Source organism: Hippocampus comes, unplaced genomic scaffold (assembly GCF_001891065.2).
Source record: "Hippocampus comes isolate QL1 unplaced genomic scaffold, H_comes_QL1_v1.1 scaffold68, whole genome shotgun sequence".
In the NCBI taxonomy this organism is placed as follows: domain Eukaryota; kingdom Metazoa; phylum Chordata; class Actinopteri; order Syngnathiformes; family Syngnathidae; genus Hippocampus; species Hippocampus comes.
Genome location: NW_017805625.1, coordinates 4,367,546 through 4,387,935, shown reverse-complemented (window position 1 = coordinate 4,387,935; position 20,390 = coordinate 4,367,546). Strand labels below are relative to the sequence as shown.

General features: G+C 43.4%; 1 protein-coding gene across 1 annotated transcript in view; it reads right to left on the bottom strand.

The window, feature by feature from the left end:
* celsr2 (cadherin, EGF LAG seven-pass G-type receptor 2) overlaps positions 1 to 20,390 on the bottom strand; it is a 47,280-nt gene that overhangs the window by 15,174 nt on the left and 11,716 nt on the right. Inside the window, exons 2-5 of the mRNA XM_019881115.1 lie at positions 12,713 to 13,417; positions 7,545 to 7,767; positions 4,352 to 4,467; positions 4,053 to 4,141 (exon numbers count right to left, since the gene is read on the bottom strand). Coding sequence (XP_019736674.1) covers positions 4,053 to 4,141; positions 4,352 to 4,467; positions 7,545 to 7,767; positions 12,713 to 13,417 — 1,133 coding nt within the window. The remainder of the gene's footprint in view (positions 1 to 4,052; positions 4,142 to 4,351; positions 4,468 to 7,544; positions 7,768 to 12,712; positions 13,418 to 20,390) is intronic.

Below are 20,390 nucleotides of genomic sequence, written 5' to 3'. Positions count from 1 at the left end.
ACCGGTCGGTCCGCAGGAGTGTACGCGGCGCTGCTTTGTCAGCTGGTCAGACAGGATTTAGCAGGACTTAGCCCATCTCATACGCAGAGATGAGACGTCCAAGTGGTTTGAACTCGCTCGGTACTGGCAGCTTGTGAATGGACGCAATTGTCTTGTTGTGATTGTCTTACTGGAACCAAAATAGATCGACTTCATCACTCAGTGACTTCTCTCGAATACGAGCTATCATCTCGCTATTTGCTGGTGTCTCATGTTTGACCAAGGTATATAAGTACTTTTTTTTTTTTTTAGATGGTCTGCCTTTTTATTTCTTAAATTTCACAAAACAAGGGAGCCTCACAAATCGGTTTATGAACAAAGTTCCTGTACAAATGAATAAATACATTAAAAAAAATAAATAAAACTATGCTACCCCCATACCGATGATTAAGTTCTTTTAAAATATTTCAAAAAATATTTTTCCAAAATCTTGTTCTTGAGCTTTATGTTCCATTTGTAATTTTATCAAGCTGCTTTTTATTTTCTTTACTTGGCTTTGCTTTTTACCGTTTTAAATTCTTGTGTACGTGTGCTTGTTTATTTCTTCACTTTTACTTTTTTTTTAACAATTATTTTGAATGTAAATGTTGTACTTTTATTTATGTGAAACAGATATGTGTATGAGATTCGCTATATAAATGAAGCTGCCTTTCCTTCCCAGAACTTCTCGCATGTGAACAAGATATAATAACCCGATACCGTGCTGCCATATTAATAAAATAGCCTCATACTCAATTCACATGTTTAAAGAGTTGTTTAGTGTATGACAAAAACCACAGAGGAAGGCCAGAGCCAAGATTTAAAAACCCAGAGCCCCAGAACTTTGAGGTTGACATGCTAACCATTATCCACTGCGCTAGCACATGAATAACATGAGTTCTGTATTACAAAACTACTGCTTTTTGCACGAAGTTGGTTTCTTAAACTGTAGGATGTAGTGCTAGTGCAAATAAGTTTAGCTCGACCGTGGTGGTGTTCCACGCTGTATTGTGTGTGATGATAATAGTTGTTGTAATTTGGAGTGGTGAAGTATTCATATTCAGAACTGTTTTTAATGTTGCCCCTTTTATGCCGCTAAATACCGCAACCAAAATATTCCATTCTCTTAGCAGGCTCTGTTCGTGTCCCAGTGCTATTTTCTTTTTTCCGTCAAAATGTTAAGCATGTGTTTGCCAATGTGTTACATGTGTGTAAATTGTATCATTGGGCACGGAAATTGACTTGTGGTCTACCCCTATTTGTGAGTACAGTTGTAGACCACATTTAACTAGAGGGTGGTTTCCAAGCACAGCAATAAAACTTCTGAAACAAACAAACAAAACATGTTCAAGACTGAGTATTGTGACTTCAGAGATTTCTTTTGGAAAATATGTTTGAAGAGAACACTAGTCAACAGCAAATTTTAATCAGAGGTGTGTATTCATATAGAAAAGTGTTTCTTCACAGTCCCTGGTTATCCGGGGCAATTATGACATAGCTAGCTAGCTAGCTAGCTAGCGATGCCTTTGGATGCCTCTTCTCTGTGGAATGAATGCAGCTTACAGGGACGTGAAAAAGCACATGTACAGTAATATATGGGCCGCCGTTTCTTGTTTCAGATACATTAACGCTTTTGATGAAAGACTTGTTTTCTCAGGCGTGGAATCAAGCACATCTATCCATCCATTTTCTCTCGCGGTTGTCCTCATGAGGATCACTTGTGCACTGAGGCCTATTTCAGCTGACTTTGGGCGGATATGAGAATAATACGGTGACTGTTTTAAATAATACCACTTTTACAATGTCAGTCAAAATGAAGCATCATTCTGTTTGGGAAAGAGGATGTGGTTTTTTTTTAGATACATTATCTTTTGTGTGGGAAGTCATTGGACTGTGCTAATGGCTAGTGGGTCTGTTTCACTTCCAAAATGTCTTCATACATTGAGTCCTTTCAAGTCAAAGCCATTCATCCTGAGCTTGTTAAGTCAACTGGTTCTTTATTTTTTTTTTTTTCAGCAGCCCCGGCCAGTGTGTTACAAATTTGTCGATGATGAAAAAGGCAAACAAGCCGTTTGAATCGGCCGGTGATCAAATCATCCGACATGCTCTTTTTTTTTTTTTTGTCATCCACGGTGTTGCCCTCACCCCACCTCCCGTCTCTTGTGAAAGGTCCGGAACAGGCAGCGCTCCAGATTGGACGCTCCCTCGCTGACCTCTGCTGTCATCAGTCACGGCTGTTGACTCGCCAATAATGACTGACTGTCAGGATGACATTCGGCCACACAAAGGCCCATCCTGTCAGCACTGATTGGAATGTACATATTTGCTCAAGTCTGACATTGGCTGCCCATGACAGGAGGATTATGGGAATATGAGTTTCTTAAAAAAAAAAAATTTAAAAAAAAGGGGGGGTGGGAGGTGAGCAAAAGGAGCATGAGAGAAGTCACACGCGCATATGTGATCTAAGATTGACTGGAAAAACCATAGCAACAAGAGAGCTAGCCCCTGAAGCGCAGTGTCGCCGTTCAAAGCCCGAGTCAATACTTCTCGTCGCTTTTCTTCCGCTGCTCTCCTGCTCTCCCGAGAACACAGAGTGAGGAACCTTCCCCGGGGCCGCATCATTCACTGCCCATGGACCCAAAGGAAGCAGAACCACGCACAAAGGCTGCGGTCATTGCCATTCTCCACAGCCCTCGCTGCCATGAAAGCCACATTTCAATCTCAAACGCAGCCCTCCCCGACACTTGGGCCCCACCCCCTGCTGATAGGGATGGGTCACCGTGGGGTACCTCCAGTGGGAGGAGCCACGCTTATACCTCAGCCAGTCGCCGGGCGAGGGAGTGTTGGTCAGAGGTGAAGCTATTGGGTGATGTTTAGTTGTGCGTAAGTCAGGGAATCAATCTTAATTTTTCTTCTCCATAAGACATTATGGGAAATGATTAATACTTTGCAGGAACAGTTAAGAGACATTTACTTTTCTGCTCCGAGTGCAGGAAGCAAGATCCAGTATTTAAGTAATCCTCAACTACCGTGCTTTGTAACTTTAACGTGGGCTTAAAGTTAGTCAGGTGAGCCGTAGGGAATGATCACATTTCAGAACATCTATATTAATTAATCAAACAATGTCTTTGTTCATCTATCTATGACATCAACATAGAGTGACAGACAGAACAATTAAAATGTCTTGTTTTTTGAAAATAGTTCACTTATAACTATTAGGCTAACGATATTTTCTTCCACCTTCACTTCCTGTGTGTTGAATGTTGAGACGTCCAAAAACTTGTGACCATAGAGCGTTACAGACTTTTACAAAACGATTATATAAGGACATGGGAATGCTGATATGGTGTAACAATTTTCAGCTTTTGTAACTAGTGGACTAAAGAGTCCATAATGGGTTGCTGGCAAAAGGACAAGCTTTCCCACCCCCTTCATCACTTTTGTGGGCACAGCCGTGCTATCATGGACATTGAATAGAAAATGTAAACTGCAGGGTGTGTGTGTGTGTGTGTGTGTGGGTGGGTGGGGGGGGGGACAGCTTTATAATGCAAAGTGGCTTCCTCAATGGCCTAAAATGTGACATTCCGTCTGGGACAGCAAAGACAGACAACAGGTCTGTACATTCCTCACTGATTGAGATGTTGACTTGTTGGTATGGAGAAGTGCGCTAGTCACAACATCTTCAATCTGAGCGGGTCTGCAAAAAATAATACCCACCACCCTCACAATTAAACCAACTAAATCCCTTGGCAGCTTTCCAGATTAGCATCATGTCAGCAGCCATTGTTTGGTGACCCTGACGGGACGGACCAACACAGTCGCTTCACTCCCGCTGTACTTGTTCGAGCATCTTACTGGCAAGGCTTGCCACTTTTTTTTATGGAACGTTTCACGGAATCAGACCCGTCTGACAGACATTTTGATAATCCGGGATTTGTTTACTTCGGTCTGTGTTCCGTCTTATGTTCCGTCTTATGTCAACTCTGCGTCGTGCAATAACTAAAAGGAGCGAAGTTAGACAAATCAGACCATACCTTGTTGTAGTAGTGGACCTCCACCACATGCCACTGACCGTCGCTCACCCCGCCAACAATAAAAGGTGAAACGGTGGTCTTTGTTTCACCTGTGGAAAAAAGATCAATAATGAGTGGATACTCACAAAAACTTGGGGATATTCGGACCATTGTAAATGTTTCTTAGAAGGTCCAATTAAGTTCACCCGTCGAGGTTCAAGTTAGTTTCATCCTGAAACTTTCACTAAAAGTCCAATAATCCAAACATTTTGTGAGCAGCGTAAAAGTTTTTGCAGGTCTGCAGAAGAATTGAATGTTACCTGCAGAAAAAGTGACTTGAATCTGTTCATTGATGATTTCCATGGCAATGAAGTCGTGTTTCTCATTGAAGCGGCCGTTGTACAGCAATAAACCGTTGGGCTCTTTCGTGGCAAATCTAGCACCAAAAAAATAAATACAATTAAAAAAACGGAATTGCTAGGTCATCAATGTCTTACAATTGTTGTTAAAAGTGTTCATTGGCGTAATTGAAGTAATCTTTTATTCTCTACTTCAAAATTCCACACCACTGCTAACTACAACCACGGTCAGAATACTTCATAAAATTCGACGTGCAAGTTCTGCCCCTTCCCCTCTCGCATGATGCTGATCAAGATTGGCGCTTCGATAGAGATGATGGGGCGCATTACAAATAACTGATACCAAGTGACGAGATTAGCGGGAAAATTTTACAGCAGAGCTCTCGCCCAAGACACATAAAGGAAGTGTGCCATGAATAACGATGGGCGCATTAAACAACGCAGAGGTAAGAAAATCTAGGCCGACGTCAAAGGAGCTGAGTGGGTTGGACGTGGCGGTGAGTGAGTTGGAGGATCGGGGTTGCGCGGGGGGGGGGGGGGGGGGGGGGGGGGGGGTGCATCATTAGCGTACGGAGGGAGAAGCGGGAAGGAGGAAGTCAGTTTCAGCAGATTATTGAGCAGATGTTTGTAGCTAGAGCACTCAGACGGTACATCTAGAACATGGGTGTCAAACTCAAGGCCCGGGGGGGGGGGGCAGATCCAAGCCGCCACCTCATTTTATGTGGCCTTCAAAAGCAAATTATGTGCATCAACTACAGGTTCAAAATTGCAAATAGTCTTTACTTTTAAAAACATTGAGATTGCAAGCATTTTTTTTCTCTTTATCAATCCCCTTTCAAAATAGATCTTTTAATATTTGAACTAACACTTGCCATTGTCCTGTGATTTAAAAAGTTGTTTTTCCAATTTGTTGTGTTTATGTAATCTGAGGCGATCGTAAATTTGTTTGGGTTCAAAGACATAATGGCCCTCAACAAGAAAACTTAATTGCAATGCGGCCCACGACAAAAATGAGTTTGACACCCCCGAGCTAGAACGAAGGCGTGAAGGGCAAACAAACTTGACAACAACAAATTCAACAATTCAAGGCTAAATTTATGCTGATTGATATCAGCTATTACCTATTTTAAAATTGGCAAACCCCGCCGTAAAGGCAAAAAAATAAATAAATAAAACGGCCAGCATGTCTTGAGCTAAGGTTGGCGGCGGTTTGGCGTTTTGCTCAAAGACGACATTCGCGTTCTGATCCCTAATGCAGCTCCCGTCGTCTTCTTCAGACGTCTTTCGCAACTCCCACTTTCAATGGCGGCGCTCAGACGACATGAGCAGCTGCCTACCCCCTCTTGTACTTGTAGCCCGATTGCCGCCAACCCCACATGTATGTGATGCTAATGGCGCAGCGTTGTTTAAGGGGAGGGGAGCCGCGGGGCACGACAATGTCGGCCTGCTTATCCAGAAAAGCTCAATCATAACCTTGGAGGAGAGAGGATGGCGATTAAAAACGACAGTGGACAGAATTCAGAAAACGACCTCATAAAATCACAAAAAGCCATCTAAAATAATATTCGGATTCTCTCACTCGGCAACCCTTTCTTCGTCTTTGTCGTGTCAATTTAAAAGGCTCCACTACCTTGACCCCTCCTACCCCGCCCCCTAACCCCCAAGGGCCCTCGGAACTATGAAAGTAATCAGCTGGAAGTAACCACGCACATCACTTTGTGTCGCATTAGGCACTCATCAGTAAAAAAAACAACCAGTCTGCCCTTATGTGGGGAACCATGTCACGCGATGCCAACATGCTACAATGCAGATGACGTGTGCACTGAGGAAGAATAAAGAAGGAACCTTTACTCATTGGGGCATGTGTACTGTACGTAATACTAAACTGCGCTGTAGGCGACACTGTACATCTGAACATTCCACAAACACTGGATGGATTGTTTTGAAATAACTGTGCTAATATAAGGTCACTAGCGGGTTTATTTTAAGACATTTTCCCATTATTGTATAATTCTTATCCATATGTACAAACGTTATTTTGCACATTGGAGTAGTGGCGAGCATTACTTGTTCTCCTGCAATTGCCTCAGGCTCTGAGTATCGGCACCTTTGACGTCGCTACTTCTGTGATCTGCCACTGAAAAGTAAAACACTTTGCAAACTGGTCAGGGCAGTTCTCCATCGTAAAAAAAAAAAAAAAAAGATGGTCATCTGAGCTGGGCTTAAAGGAGTGTTGGGCCCAGAAGGATCACAAGGGGGATATTATTTTCAACTACGGGCATTGTGAGGGTCAACCCCCTGTCAGGCAGGTGAAGCGGTGATGTAAGCATGGTAGTTGTCACATTCCCTCTGATGCCATCTGAGATACTTGGCAACATCTGTCGCGTTTGGCTTTCAAAACGCTTCTATCGCCCATTCCATTAGATGAAAGATGAATTTTCTGCTCATCAACTGGCAACTTTCGAGGCAAAAAAAAAAAAAAATTGCTACAAACTATAGATACTGCATTAAATGTCACCTCTACATTGATTGCAGGATCTCGCCTCCACAAAAATACACTTTTCCCTTTTTCCACTAGCCATAAAAGCAAGTCCGCAGATGTCATGCGCTCGATTGGTTCGCCGCGGCTCCGCATTTATTTTTAGGTAGAATGTGACACTGCAGCGGCTCCACAGAAAAGGCCTGATGTTCAACGATATCCTGAGAGGTGTGTGGAGGTGGATGAGCACTGAGTCACACTGCGCAAAGAGCAATGGAGGTGAGACAGACAGTACAAGTGATATCGAGTAGATGATACAGGTAATGCGGTTGATATGCGGAACAGGAGTTTTGCAGGTGATGATGATATAATTAATATACACAAATAGTCACACACAAGTGAACTGTACTTAACAAATGTACTGGACTGGATAGAGAAAACGTTCAAGCCGCTGTCACATTATTTACAGTTTTTAACATTTAATTCAGTGATTCTTTCTATTACCACTAGGGGGTGCAAATACAAATAAATCTATGTTGCATCGGAGTCCCGTTCCAACTCCCAGCGAAATTTCTTCAGCGAGCCTCCTCTAATTGGGTCACGTGACTCCCACTAACGCTAGTCTGGCGGGCAAAACAGGTGCTATCAATACGTGATGCGAATAACGCAGCTTACGTGAGCGAAACGGTGAAATGGAAGCGTTGGCGGAGACCCTTAAAGGTGAGGAAGGAGTTTGGGGGGAAGTTGCGGGTGGTCATCTCGCAGTAAGGCTTCTCGTAGCCGCCCGACGGACATTCGCACTTGAACCCGCCCACCAGGAGGTTCACGCACACGCCGGTATTCTTGCAGACTCCCGCAGCACAACGGCCGGAGCGTGACGACAGCTCACAACGCTCACCTGAGACAAAGAGAAAATGAAATAATCAGAATAATAATATTAATGACAATGACAATATGTATTTCCCAAATGTGTAAGATGATCATATTATTGATACAGCGCCTAACAGTGTGCGTATTCATCATCAGCATGTCTTCTGTGCTTATTTCCCGACATTTTCCACTGAGCTTTCAATCAAGCGTCGCAGCTCCCTTTTCCTGCGCTGGAATGTGCGTCAAAGTTGGAGAGTCGCGCAGCGAGTGAAACACTGGCCGCCCACATCTTCAACATACACTCACCTTTCATTTGGGATCATAAATCATGCTCCACGAAAAGTTTGCTTAAGAGCTGCTGGGGTGTGCGTTCAAGTCAGTCGGGGGGTAAGCCCACGCGATGCTGGAAGAGACCGACATATTCTACTCTGGCTTCAAACAACTGCTTCCCTTCAATCCATCTATGATCGAAACCGTTTGTACTCGCTAGGGGTGCAGGTGAGTCGAAGCCCCTTATGGGACGTCTACACTCTTCCAAGCGTCCCCGCGCTGCTAAGCTGCCGCACCGACGTTGCCAGGTGAGTGCGACACCAGGGTGCAGAGCTCAGAGTGACAAATGCTCCCCCCCCAATCTCCTGATTAATAATTCAAACAAGTCACTATAAGCAGGGACCGCGTGCGAGCGTTAGCTGCCGGCATAAATCATTAAAGCGGCAAATTGCGCCCTTTAATGTTTACTTCATGCTTGCATAAATGATCAATGCAATTGGAATATGAGTCTCTGTTAAATTATGGATTAAAAAAAAAAGTCATTTTGTTATTCCCCAACGCATCGCAAAGTCACAAACATTGACAAACGGGAGTCAGTAGTTAAGCAGAATAAATTCAAGGGCAGCAGAAAATATTAGACAACTCTGAGGGTGTGCTCAGGCCCTCCCAAAAAAAAAAAATGCAGAGGACTTGCTTGGTTCAAATTGATAAAATACTTGACTTGACTATAACTTGGACTCACTACTTTTCGAAAAAAAAACAAAAAAAAAAAACTGCAGTCTGATGCGCTTCCTTCTGCACTTAATCATGACAGCTTTAACAGTTTTGACCGAAAAGCATCCAGACTTGAGGCGACAAAATATCGGATGACTCCCGCGGAGTGAAAAAAAAATGGCGTTTTGTCCAAGAAAGTGAATAGAGTTGTTCTCATGTTAGTTCCCACACTTAAAATTGATTATCAATATGAAATATATCAGCTGCTTTGTGGACAGACCAACAGAATGGATTTGTGACAACATTTTAAAATTGACCATATTTGGACATGTGGTTTTTGAAGCCACCTCCTGAAGCATTCAGATTATGACTTGATTTACGACTTGCTTCAGCAAAGTCACAATTCGACTCCAGTCGCTTGATTTTTGCCACAATCATTTTGAAAATTGAAGTTTCCAACTCACACATATGTGACATAATCCCACCTCTGGTAATGCGTTACCAGGTTTGCCTTAATGAGATAAAGACGCGCTAGAGGAGATTTCCTCAGAGACGTAAACGCGAGTGGGGCGTCGTCAGGTTGCAAGGTAGCAGGAGCACTGATGACCCTCTCCAAGAAGCACCGAGCTCAACTTTTAATTCCACACTTGAGAGCTACAATGAGGTCAGCGTGAGGATGCGCAGCTCCTGATTGGGACATGATCGCTATGAGGCACCTTTGGCCCTCCTGCGAACAAGCAATAATGTGCAATCGGTGAAAATCTGTGACGTAGAAAGTCAGCATTAGGAAAAAAAATAATAATCATGTTAATTTTGCTTGTATCTTCTAATCCACCATCTTGAATTGTCAACCAGGATGAGACACGTTTTTGTAATCTTCTCTCAGAATACACTGAAGTGGTTGTTATTGTTTGGCAGCAGTGTCATCTGCATTTGAAAACAAGATTTGTTCCGAAATACATTCAAAGCCGGAAAATGAATTTTGGATGAAAGTATGAATGCAAGCTGCATGACAAGCACAAGCGGGGTGCCAGAACGCTGTGAAGAAAGTAGGGAGAGGGGCGGGGGAGGAGGGGAGGGGTGTTCTCTCACAACTCGCTGTGTTCTTGTCGGTTCACTGGGTTGCATGATCGTGATTCAAATGAAGACTTTCCACGATTGCAAATTCACACTTGCCTCTCTGCAAGTTTTTGAATGTTGTCGTTACTTGTTCCCAACAAGAACGCTGACTTCTCACGAGTATCATTTTTTTTTGGAATACATTAACACTTTTGCAGACCTCAGCAAAACACATCACTTCAGGGCGGCGGGTATTGACTGATTTTAGAACTGATTATTCTGTCAATTATCTCAACCAATAAAATGATTAATAAAAAAAAAAAAATCACTTATACCCTCTTGAAATGTTTCATTTCAAATCTTTGGATATTGATAAATCACACAAACAATTTTAATCACCGCTACATTGCACTGAACTTTTACACCACTGCATAATACAGTTCAGTCACAATAATAACACCACAACTGAAAAACTTCAACTTCCTTTTCTTTTTAAATGCTGAATTTTAGCATTGAATCTTATTAACATTTGAAGTTGTAATTTCAACAGTCCTGTGATTGTAGTTGCTTTTATTTTCATTATGCAAGGTGATTACCCATGTCATCGCCAACTACAAAACAACTCAGAGGATGAAAATCTTTCACTCTGTCCTTCTGAAGAGTGTTTAAAATGATGGCAACATTTTCTCCCCCCCCCCCCCCCCCCCCCCCCCAATCACTACCATCTGGCAAACGCCTACGGTCCAACAGATCCAAACCACACACACGCATTCACACATCCATGCACCCACCACCAACACTGAACTATTCCTCAGATTGTTCATCCAGCTTTAATTGCAGCACTGAGCCATGCGAACCACACAATGCGAGCGCTTTGATCAACACAATGTTGGGAGAGGAGAAAAAAAAACAACACATCGAATAAAACCTGCATGAGTGACTGTGACAGAATGACAGATTCAGAACCCCTCCTTCAACATTCCCCCCCCCCCCGCCCTCCCCATTAACTGGTGAAAATACCCGTCTGCTGCTTACAGGGGAAAGGAGTGAAAATCCACCCACTTTCACCCACTCTCATGACAATTCCCATTGAAAGTGCCCGCAGTTCAGCTCTGACACCCACAACCGTGCACGAGAAGATGTAAGTGCCACTCAACCTGGTGATGGGGCCCACACATTCGGACACTATTTCAGGTGGCGCTATAAAATGCAGCGCCTGAAATAAAACGTTGGAATGTTGGATTTGGAATAATGGAATGGCGTGTTCTTGTAAGGGGGAGGGGGGGGCATTGGTGGGCAGGAAATATGTTAAGAATATCAGTCAACAGCAGTCAGGTTTCGTTCATGGGACAAATGTTTGACGCATTTCAGTATGTTCTGCTGTTCTGGTTAGCAACGGAGTTCACTCATGAAAATGGACTCTTCAATGTCGGGGAGTGAGCAATAGAGTCGATCATCGAGTCCAAACTTTTTTTCACCCATGGCAACATAGAGAAATATGAAAGGAGGAGGTAGGCCTCGTCACCTTGCGTGTATGAACAATACCAAAAAACACTTCAATATGTATAGTTCAACATATGCTAAGCAGCTCAGCGTGTTTTAAAAAAACAAAAAAACAAAAACGTTTTAATCTCAATCTATGTTATGTTAAAATTGAAATCTCCCAAAAACATTGTGCCCTATAATTCAAATTATCATTATTATTTTTTTGGGTGAAATGTCGAAAGATAGCACACAATTTTTAAAGCATTTTCTTGTAACAGTTTGAATGTGTCTAATGATATTATTAGAACATGGGACGAGCCAACAAAAAACATGAAGCGGACAGCAAAATGCCTCCCTTGGACACCCAAGATCATAAGTGTTTCCACCATTTTTTCCCCACTCTATTTGTGGAAATTTGCACCAAAGTGACTCTTTGAAACAAGGGGCTGTATTTCCGTGAACGGCGTATACAGTATCTGTGGCGTGGCGCAACTCTGCACAAAGGTGGCGGATCTGAGAGAGGTAGAACTGTGACGCTGTGGGAGTGGTCACAGACAATTTCAATAAGAGAGGCTCATCTTATTAATTGTGGCGCGCCAGTCACTCCACGACAGTCCCGACATGGTCTGAACACACATTTGAGGAATACATCTATTTGAGGAATACATCAATAATATACTGATAGTCTGATTGTGAATAACGTACTTAATACTGGTAGACGGAATATTTACAATATGGAATTCAAATCCGAAATAACAAATAAACAAAGCCTTTATGTACTTAAGAGCAATTAATATGCCGCTTCAAAACTTAAGTCCATTTTTGGCCTACTTTACCTTCCAATAAATAGGATGGGACGTAATCCCCATGATATTCATGCTATATTGATTAACATATTTTATTTTGCGCGTCTCTCTTTTTGCAAAATGAATATGAATGAGCCACTTTTAACACAGTTGAGAATGTCAGCGTTTTTGGACTGAATATTCCTGCGGCAGTTCTGCTGCCGACAGTTCCGCTCCTTCATCATCACTGAAAATGGAAGCTTGTGTCGCAACATACTGCATGCGGCATGTCGTATGTTCCTTTAGTGTGTCACCACAATGCATTCATCAGCAAGGACATATTGCTGTCAAATCAATGTAGAGTTCCTGCCGCATCTCAGGATGAACATTCAAGTGTGGGGGGTGAATACCTTTGCAGGTGAACACACTGCCTATTTATAGACGTGCTGAGACATAAGTTGCATCAGGAAAAAAAAAAAATAGCCGAACAGTGTTACAAGCCAACAATACGCTTTCTAAAAGTCTGCTATCTCGCTGCTCTATATTCACCTATCGCGAGTGGGTTCGGAATGCGTCCCCAGTGATACACGAGAATTCTATTTCAAATTTCTATTTCGCTAAAGCCATTTCCTGGTTGACAGAGAGCTGTGTGAGGCCCACCTGTGTAGTCGTCCGTGCACTCGCAGGTGAAGCCTCCCTCTCTGCTGCGACACACACCGTGAACGCCACAGGGTTTGGAGTAGCACAAGTCGATCTCGGTCTCGCAGTAGTCTCCCGTGAAACCGGCGGGACAGCGGCAGCGCAGGCCGGCAATGGGGTGGATGGGCCTGAACAGGATGGTGTCGGATGCCACGAAGGGGGCCAGGCTGTCGAACTTGAGCACGGACACGCACTTCATGTAGTTCTCACAGGGCTCGCGCAGGCAAATGTTGTCATCAAAAGGCAGAACTTCCTGGGAGGAGATCTGAGCCAGAAGACTGCGGTTCAGGTACAGCCTCTCCTGGAGCTCCTCGGAGCCGAAAAACTCCGACCCTCCGCCTTCGGCCCCTCTCCCGGTACCGTCTTCTCCGTGCTCGCCGAGCACCGGAAGACGCTGGGCGGCGTCGCCTGGCACGGCCACGGACAGGCTGACGTTGAGGATGCGGGCGCTGACGTCGGTGTCGTCCTGAATGTTAAAGATGACGACGTCTTCGGGGGCTGCAGAGAGCACGCGGGCCACACCGTCCAGGAACTGAGTAAGCAGCAGGGAAAGGAAGTGCTCCTGAGAGGTGTTGGCGAGCCTCAGCGTGATGCTGTTGGACAACATCTCATCTGTGATGATTGTGACCTGAAGAAGGCACTGGGCTGACACGGAGTGTACGCCATCTACACAAACACACAAAGCAACATAATGTGTTTGTTAGTGAATATGTCACAACTGAAAAATCAAGTCTCATGCTGAGCCAAAAGCCAAGAAAAAAAAAAAAACAGCACTAATCTGTCCCTGAAGTTGGGATGTTGTGTAGTTTGGCAGAGCGCAAACAGTTCTTCAAAAAGAACGTTTGCTTGCTTCAAACCATTTATTGACGCACCCAGTTGAAGTTTACAGCAACCCTAACACAAATAAAAAAAGAACTACACATTATATATTTAAGCAAACACACAGCTTTGTGTTGGAGAAATCAGCTAGCGCTAGCTTAACGCCAGCACAAAATGAACACAATAAAATGTCTGACGAATAGCATCGATGTCACAGGACAACATTTATCGATTTGAGTGAATCTTACATCCCATCTTTAATAACATTTTGTGTTTTGAACAATATTTGATTAAAACAAAATATAATTATCATCATAATTACAAGACAATGTCACTATGAAGGATTGGTACTTCGTATCGGCAAGCTCTCAATTGAACATACTTGTACGCGTACTGAAAAAGGTGCTAGCACCGCATCTCTATCGAGTGCACAACTTTAGAAATGACGAAGCTTTTGAATCTTTGATGAAATGAAGTTGAAGAAATTGTTTTCCTTGACCAAAACGCACATGTGGTCCCCCTTCACCCTGTCATTTCCAAGAGTTGGCCATTAAAAAGCACAAAATAACCGGGCACCATTTTTGACCGACTGTGTGATGAAATTCAAGTTTTCAAAACAATAATGCGGATTAACACTCCCTCGCATGTCTATGTTCACTCATGCAAATGAAGCCAAACCAGAGTTCACTTGCAAACAAACGAGACCAACTCTTAAGTAGCAGGTTTCAAGTGATATTGTTCACACTTGACCGAATGAACCGCACCGTTGAAGCGATTGCGCTGAAGCCCCGAGCGCACCTGCCAAGTGTGAACACTGCCTACAATAGGACGACGCTTCTATGAAACACTTTCCTCAAATTCTCAGTTCAAAAGAAGAGTTTATCTCCCGCTATGCCTTCAACAAATGATAATAACGTACCCCAGGCCCAAGAAAGAACAAGCTTATGTTTCCTTTCATTACATCCCAACTCCTAATCAAGAATTTTACGCTTGCATTGAGTGCAAAATTCCTCCTTTCTTTGTCCGGAAGCAGAAATGCTTCTTCATTTTACATGCCAAGTCTCCAAGTTCAACAGTTGATGCGTTTCTCAGCCTTGGTCAATCACTTGTCTTGTCTCCTCTTGTCCCCATACCACATCGTGTAAACGTTCACCTTCAATAACTCCAATTGTTTGCTTTTCACCGCTGGTGTGCAGTCTTTTCAAGTCCGTCATGTCCAAAAGTGTAACGTTTGCGATGTGCCACAAAGGTAAATTTCAGCTTGTGTTTTTATTTATTTGCATCACTCGAATGAATTTTGAGAAACAGTTTGGAAAGATCATATAATCCAGTTTTTGGTGTATGATGTTGACATGATTTTGGGGTAGTGTTGTGTTGAAGTCGCCAGATGTTGATATTTTACTTCCTAAAAAGAGGTCATTTTTGACTGTATTGTTCAAGTTAATCTTGATGAAATTTCATAATAGGCCCTACCTCAAGTCCACAGGCAGCAAACACAAAACCAGTTCAATCAACTCAAACGTGTGGTGAAAACAGGCCCACCGCCTTCCCCACTCCCAAACAATCAATGGGCAGCTTTGTTTGAGGAGCCTGGACGCCGGCCACAGGGGAGAACCTGTGTGCACAACTCGCGCAAATAAACAGAAAACTTCCCAAAGTTACCAGATCACCATCTGGCATCGGGCGAGTTGAAAAAGTAGGATGCCAGGCGAGAGGGAGAGGCAGGACGAAGAAGAAGAGGAGGAAGAGGGGCAGGAGGGGGTTCTCAAAGAGGAAGCAAAACAGAAGCATGTTCGACACGGTTCTAATCCCTCTGTTTTCAGTCAAGAGCCTCCGACACAGCAATAATACATGGCCCAAGTGGAGGAAGTACAGAAACAAGCGAGACTAATTCACACTGTACTGTCAACACACGCGTACGTGCACACACTCCCACGCGCGCACACACACACACACACACCTGTGTACATGAGACAAATGCTTGCACATAAAGAAGAACAAATACTGTATAACCACAAAACACTGAATGAAGACCTTCAACAGACACACAAGTTCAACTGATGATTGCGGTAATGCCGAAACATGGCTTGCTATTATTTTTCACATTCCCCAAAAACTGGGAACACTTTTTTTAACTGAATTTTTGTACAGCTCTCGTTTTTTGCTCTTGCCTGCCCAGGGATCCTAACATTACGGCCGGTGAGCGTCCAAACATCGAAACACCAGTTATCACAAGGTCACATTGTGACAACACAAAACATTAAATAACCGAGGATACTCAGCAAAATAGCAAACGTTTGATCGCCTGCGCCCGCTTTCACCCGTTTCATCCATTCGTGCTTGTCGGTGCTATTTCGGTGCACCTTTGAGGCCAGCGTAACGACGAGTGTTGAACGCAGACAACAGGACAAGGACTTCTTTAGATTTTCTATTTATTGAAGAAGAAAAGTATACAAAAAAGGCGTTTCTTTGTTTCTCTTAATTTGTTTGTTTGTGGTTTGGTAAAAAGACGATATCGCTTCGGGCGTGAGCTGGCCTCATGTCCGGCTCACTCCTTCTCCGCAATGTTGCCAGTCGCGTGACGTGATAACAAGTAGTTCCGTCAAACAAATATTCTAACGAACGACAGAAATATTTTAAACAAATTGAATCTAACGTCTGCATAAAATAATAATGACAATAATCTCAATTTGGTTATGAATTATACCAATTGAACATGTCAATACTGCACGGCACATGGAACGCATCACAAAAAAATCGACCAATATTAAATTGGCAGCTACATTGCTCATTATGGCCGCGTTTCTGCAATGACAGTATAGCCCGATAAACAGCTCTCAGTAAAGAGGGGCTTTTAAAGGGTCGCCCGAGTATGAGGACAGACATGGCCTTAATTATGCCCTCTGCCAACGCGCATTCTTGGATGGAGGGCTCGGGCACAGCTCCAGGCGTGGATGCAACGCTGGGAAAGTGAGCACGAGGCGAATCTTCTCTGAAAGGAAGCAGACCATCCTTCAAATGGGTCATTCTCCATGGAAGGATTCTCCGCGCAGGAAGAGGGAGGGGGAAGCAGGGCCTTTTTGGGCCAAATGAGGGACATTTAGATCCCAGACCTGGAGTGTGACGCTGCTTTCACTTTGGACCTTTGTGGGCTTCTGGGAGCCTCTCGGCTACAAAGTGGCACCAGGGAAAAGATTAAACGCACAGTGTGGTTTTGGGACGGCCCATGGCAGTACACGGAACCAAGTGTGTGCATACGTGTGTTCATGCACACATCGAAATATGTAAGCAGGTGTGGTTATTTGACATTTAAGTTATGGAAAAGACAAAGCTGCCTGTTTATAGAGTTCTTGACCGAATTATACTATTTGATTGTGATGTCAAATCACAGATTTTGCTTGTTGCTGACTGTAAATGTCTCAATGACAAGAAAGATTAAAGTTCTGGTCAGATGGGCCATGATTATACACAGTTCTTTGCAAAGCAGTCTTCATGTTGACATCGATAATTACGGAGGACAAAGCATTTTCATTGCAGCATTGCTAAAACAACAAATGTGACTTTTACACAGTAGTATATGAATACATATATCCTTGCGGGTAATACTATATTTAAGTCTTCAGGAGGGCTTAATGGTCGTGATAATTGCCTGCTGAGGGACAGGCAGTGAGAGAGCGAGCGAGAGAAAAGAAATCGGGGAGACCAGCCTAATTAGTCCACAAAGTTACCGTCCAGTGTCCCAGCGGATTCCCAGAAAATGTCAACCAAGTCATGGTGGATGAAGAGCAGAAAGGCACTGTGACCAAATGGCGGCGGAAAGAGACATCAGCAACCACCACGCATCGTAGTAACTCACAGGCATCTTTAAAAGGCCCCCTCTCAAAGAAGATGTCAATGATCGAAAGCTTGACTCTATATTAGTTTTTCGCGGATGGTTGTATTCATGGAAATGATAGACATACACTCACGTTACAGATACAAATTGTGTGTGTGTGTGTGTGTGTGTATATATATATATATATATATATATATATACACATTTTTCGAAAAATTTCTATACATTTGCAGTCGACAAAAAAAATGTTCTGATACCACAACATCGATATCATTTTAGGACAATAACTGGCACAGACCCACTTTCAAAATCTATTTTCTTCCATTTTTCACTGCTTTGGACACAGCAAGTGAGTGGTTTGAGTGTGAAACTCTTTCGGCAATTGTACGTCCAAATCACAGATCCGTGGCGCACACGGCAATCGGACACACAACAGTGTTGACCTGAGAGAACAGTCCCTTTGGGGCCATTTTGATTTCATTAACAACCAAATACTTGAAGCGGCCTCTAATGCGATATATGTATTACTTAGTGGGAGTGCTCTATGTCCTTTTACAGACACAACATTACTTAACGGGTAGGAAACGTGATGTTTTTTATGGCTACTTTGTGAGTAGTGCTTAGAGGTGCTGAGGCTTGTCAGCAAAGGGCCAGCTGAACTATCCAACTGTAAATCTGGTCAAGTGTTGTTGCTTTAGGCAGTACACTTGTTTAGAGATCCAGATGAGGGTTCCACATTTTCCCCGGGGCCATCCCGCAGTGAACATAGTTTGATAATTTTAATTCGTATTTAGTTTTCGTGACCTGACTCCGACTCAGCAACAGTGTGAATGTGAGCGTGAGCGTTGTCTGTCTCCATATATGTTCCGTTCCCAATCCAGAGTAGCTTGCCCCGTTTGCCTGATGTCAGGTGTACGCTTCAGCTCACCACAACCCTTGCACAAGCAGCAGCGACTGCTAACCGGAGAGCCTGCAGCAGTGTGACCGAGTTAATCCCAGAGCAGCAGCAGCAGCAGCCGGCGAGCGGATGTTTCAATTAAAAACAAAGAGCGGGAGAGAACATTTCTGCCCTGAACTATCGCTAATGAGGGCAGATGTAGGTTAAAGATCAAACGAGTGGAAGATTTTCAAGAGGTCTGTGTCTCGTTGTCAAGCTGTCTACAGAAGAAACTGAAGGGCTGTTTTAATTTGACAGTACCAACTTGTTTAATAGGAATTAAGGTGTTTTTTTTTTTTTTGTTTGGCCATGTTAAAAACTGTAAAATATAGCCACGTGTGGTGTGTCAGGTGTGTCAGGATAAAAATAATGTTGGAACACAAGTCTTTAGTCGTGAGTACATTTCTTACACTGCTACTGGATTCAGCAGTCACAACACCAAAGACTTATTTCAGGTCACATGTCACTGTCAAAATTATGTCACTAAATAATGACCTGGCATGCATATTACAGAAGTAGTGACTGTTTTGACATGACCCATATGGTGAAACTGTTTACATGTAGACATACTGGCTAAAAGGTATTTGTTATTATAATCATTCAAACAAATGGGCCACAACTGAACACAGATTTTTTTGAAAAAATGACATTGCTGATGGATTAGATAAATTACAAGTTCAAAAAGCAAAACGAGTCTGGAAGAGATGTTTCCCTTGAGTGTAGTTTAGCAAAGAGGTTGGTGCGGGGAAAGAATGGTTTGATATCGCAATGCAGCTAAAGGGGTTAGAAATAACATAGGTGCTAATGATGAAAAGATTTGTCAACAACTGAGCCAAAGCAGCACTTTTGTTAGAAGTTGTTGTTGGCCAGCAGCCACTCACAAGTTGATGTGCACAAACAGCTCAGGTGAAACAAAAAAAGCTTTTATCCCCAGGAGAGGGAGCAGGCAGACAGCATGCTCCGACTCCCACGCAACAGATTTGCTGTTGTCTCTATCTGAGCGATGTTAAAGCTGCTAAATAATTTGCCATTAAAACTGAATACATATTCTCTCTTTGTGCAGGGGAAAGAGAGGTTGAAATACTACAAATTAGTGACTGACCTTGTTTTTGTTTTTATCGGCAGACAAATAAAGCCTCTGTCGATTGATTTTAAAAAAAAGCCAAAGATCAGCGATAACAACAAACACAACAGCGAAAGGCGAGTCAATACTGACACAAGCTTGTGCAGCGCAATGTCAACCCAAGGATTTCAACCCTGAGGAGTCAACGTGCAAACCCCCGCCTGAGATGACTGGTTTTGGTCATTCGTACTCATCTGTGGCGCCTTCCAGTTTATCCCCTGACGAGCACTGACCACTTTCCTGCTGCATTTAAAAAAAATTACCAGACTCAACAAATTGCCACGCCCCTTCCAGCGTGGCGGCTCAGGAAAGGAATGTGACCTCTCGCAATCAGAACATTTGCATATCAAACAAAACTGCTGTCAGCGCAATAGCGACAAGACATTTGCATGCAGAGATGTAGCCGAGCATGATGCAATTGAATTGCAGCAATTCGTTTCAACCGATGGTCACTTGATAATTGAAATATTTGCCACAAGACAGAGGCGAAGATAATCCATTTAATAGTTGTCCGATAAACTGGGCCATTGTGCAGAATTGATCGCTGATTAACTGAGTTTTGAAGCAATTCAGGATCAAATTGTTTGCTGTCTAACGAGTAGTCCGTAGGAATGCATGAATCGCACATCTTTCGGACTGAGTACAAGTACAGGCCGTAACATTTGAGTATTTGAATTGTCTGGAGTGTAGCAGAGCACCCCTGGAGTTCATTTCCAAACATACCCCAAGTAAAAGAGGGTAAGAGAACAGTGGCTAAAAGGCATGCCACTGTGGTGGCCGTGTTGACAGGGGTGGCCATGTTAGTTGGGGCGACTTTCCCATTAAAATCACTGCATGTACACACGTGACGGCCATGTTACTAGGGGCGACTTTGCCATTAAAATCAATGCATGTACACACGTGGCGGCCATGTTACTAGGGGCGA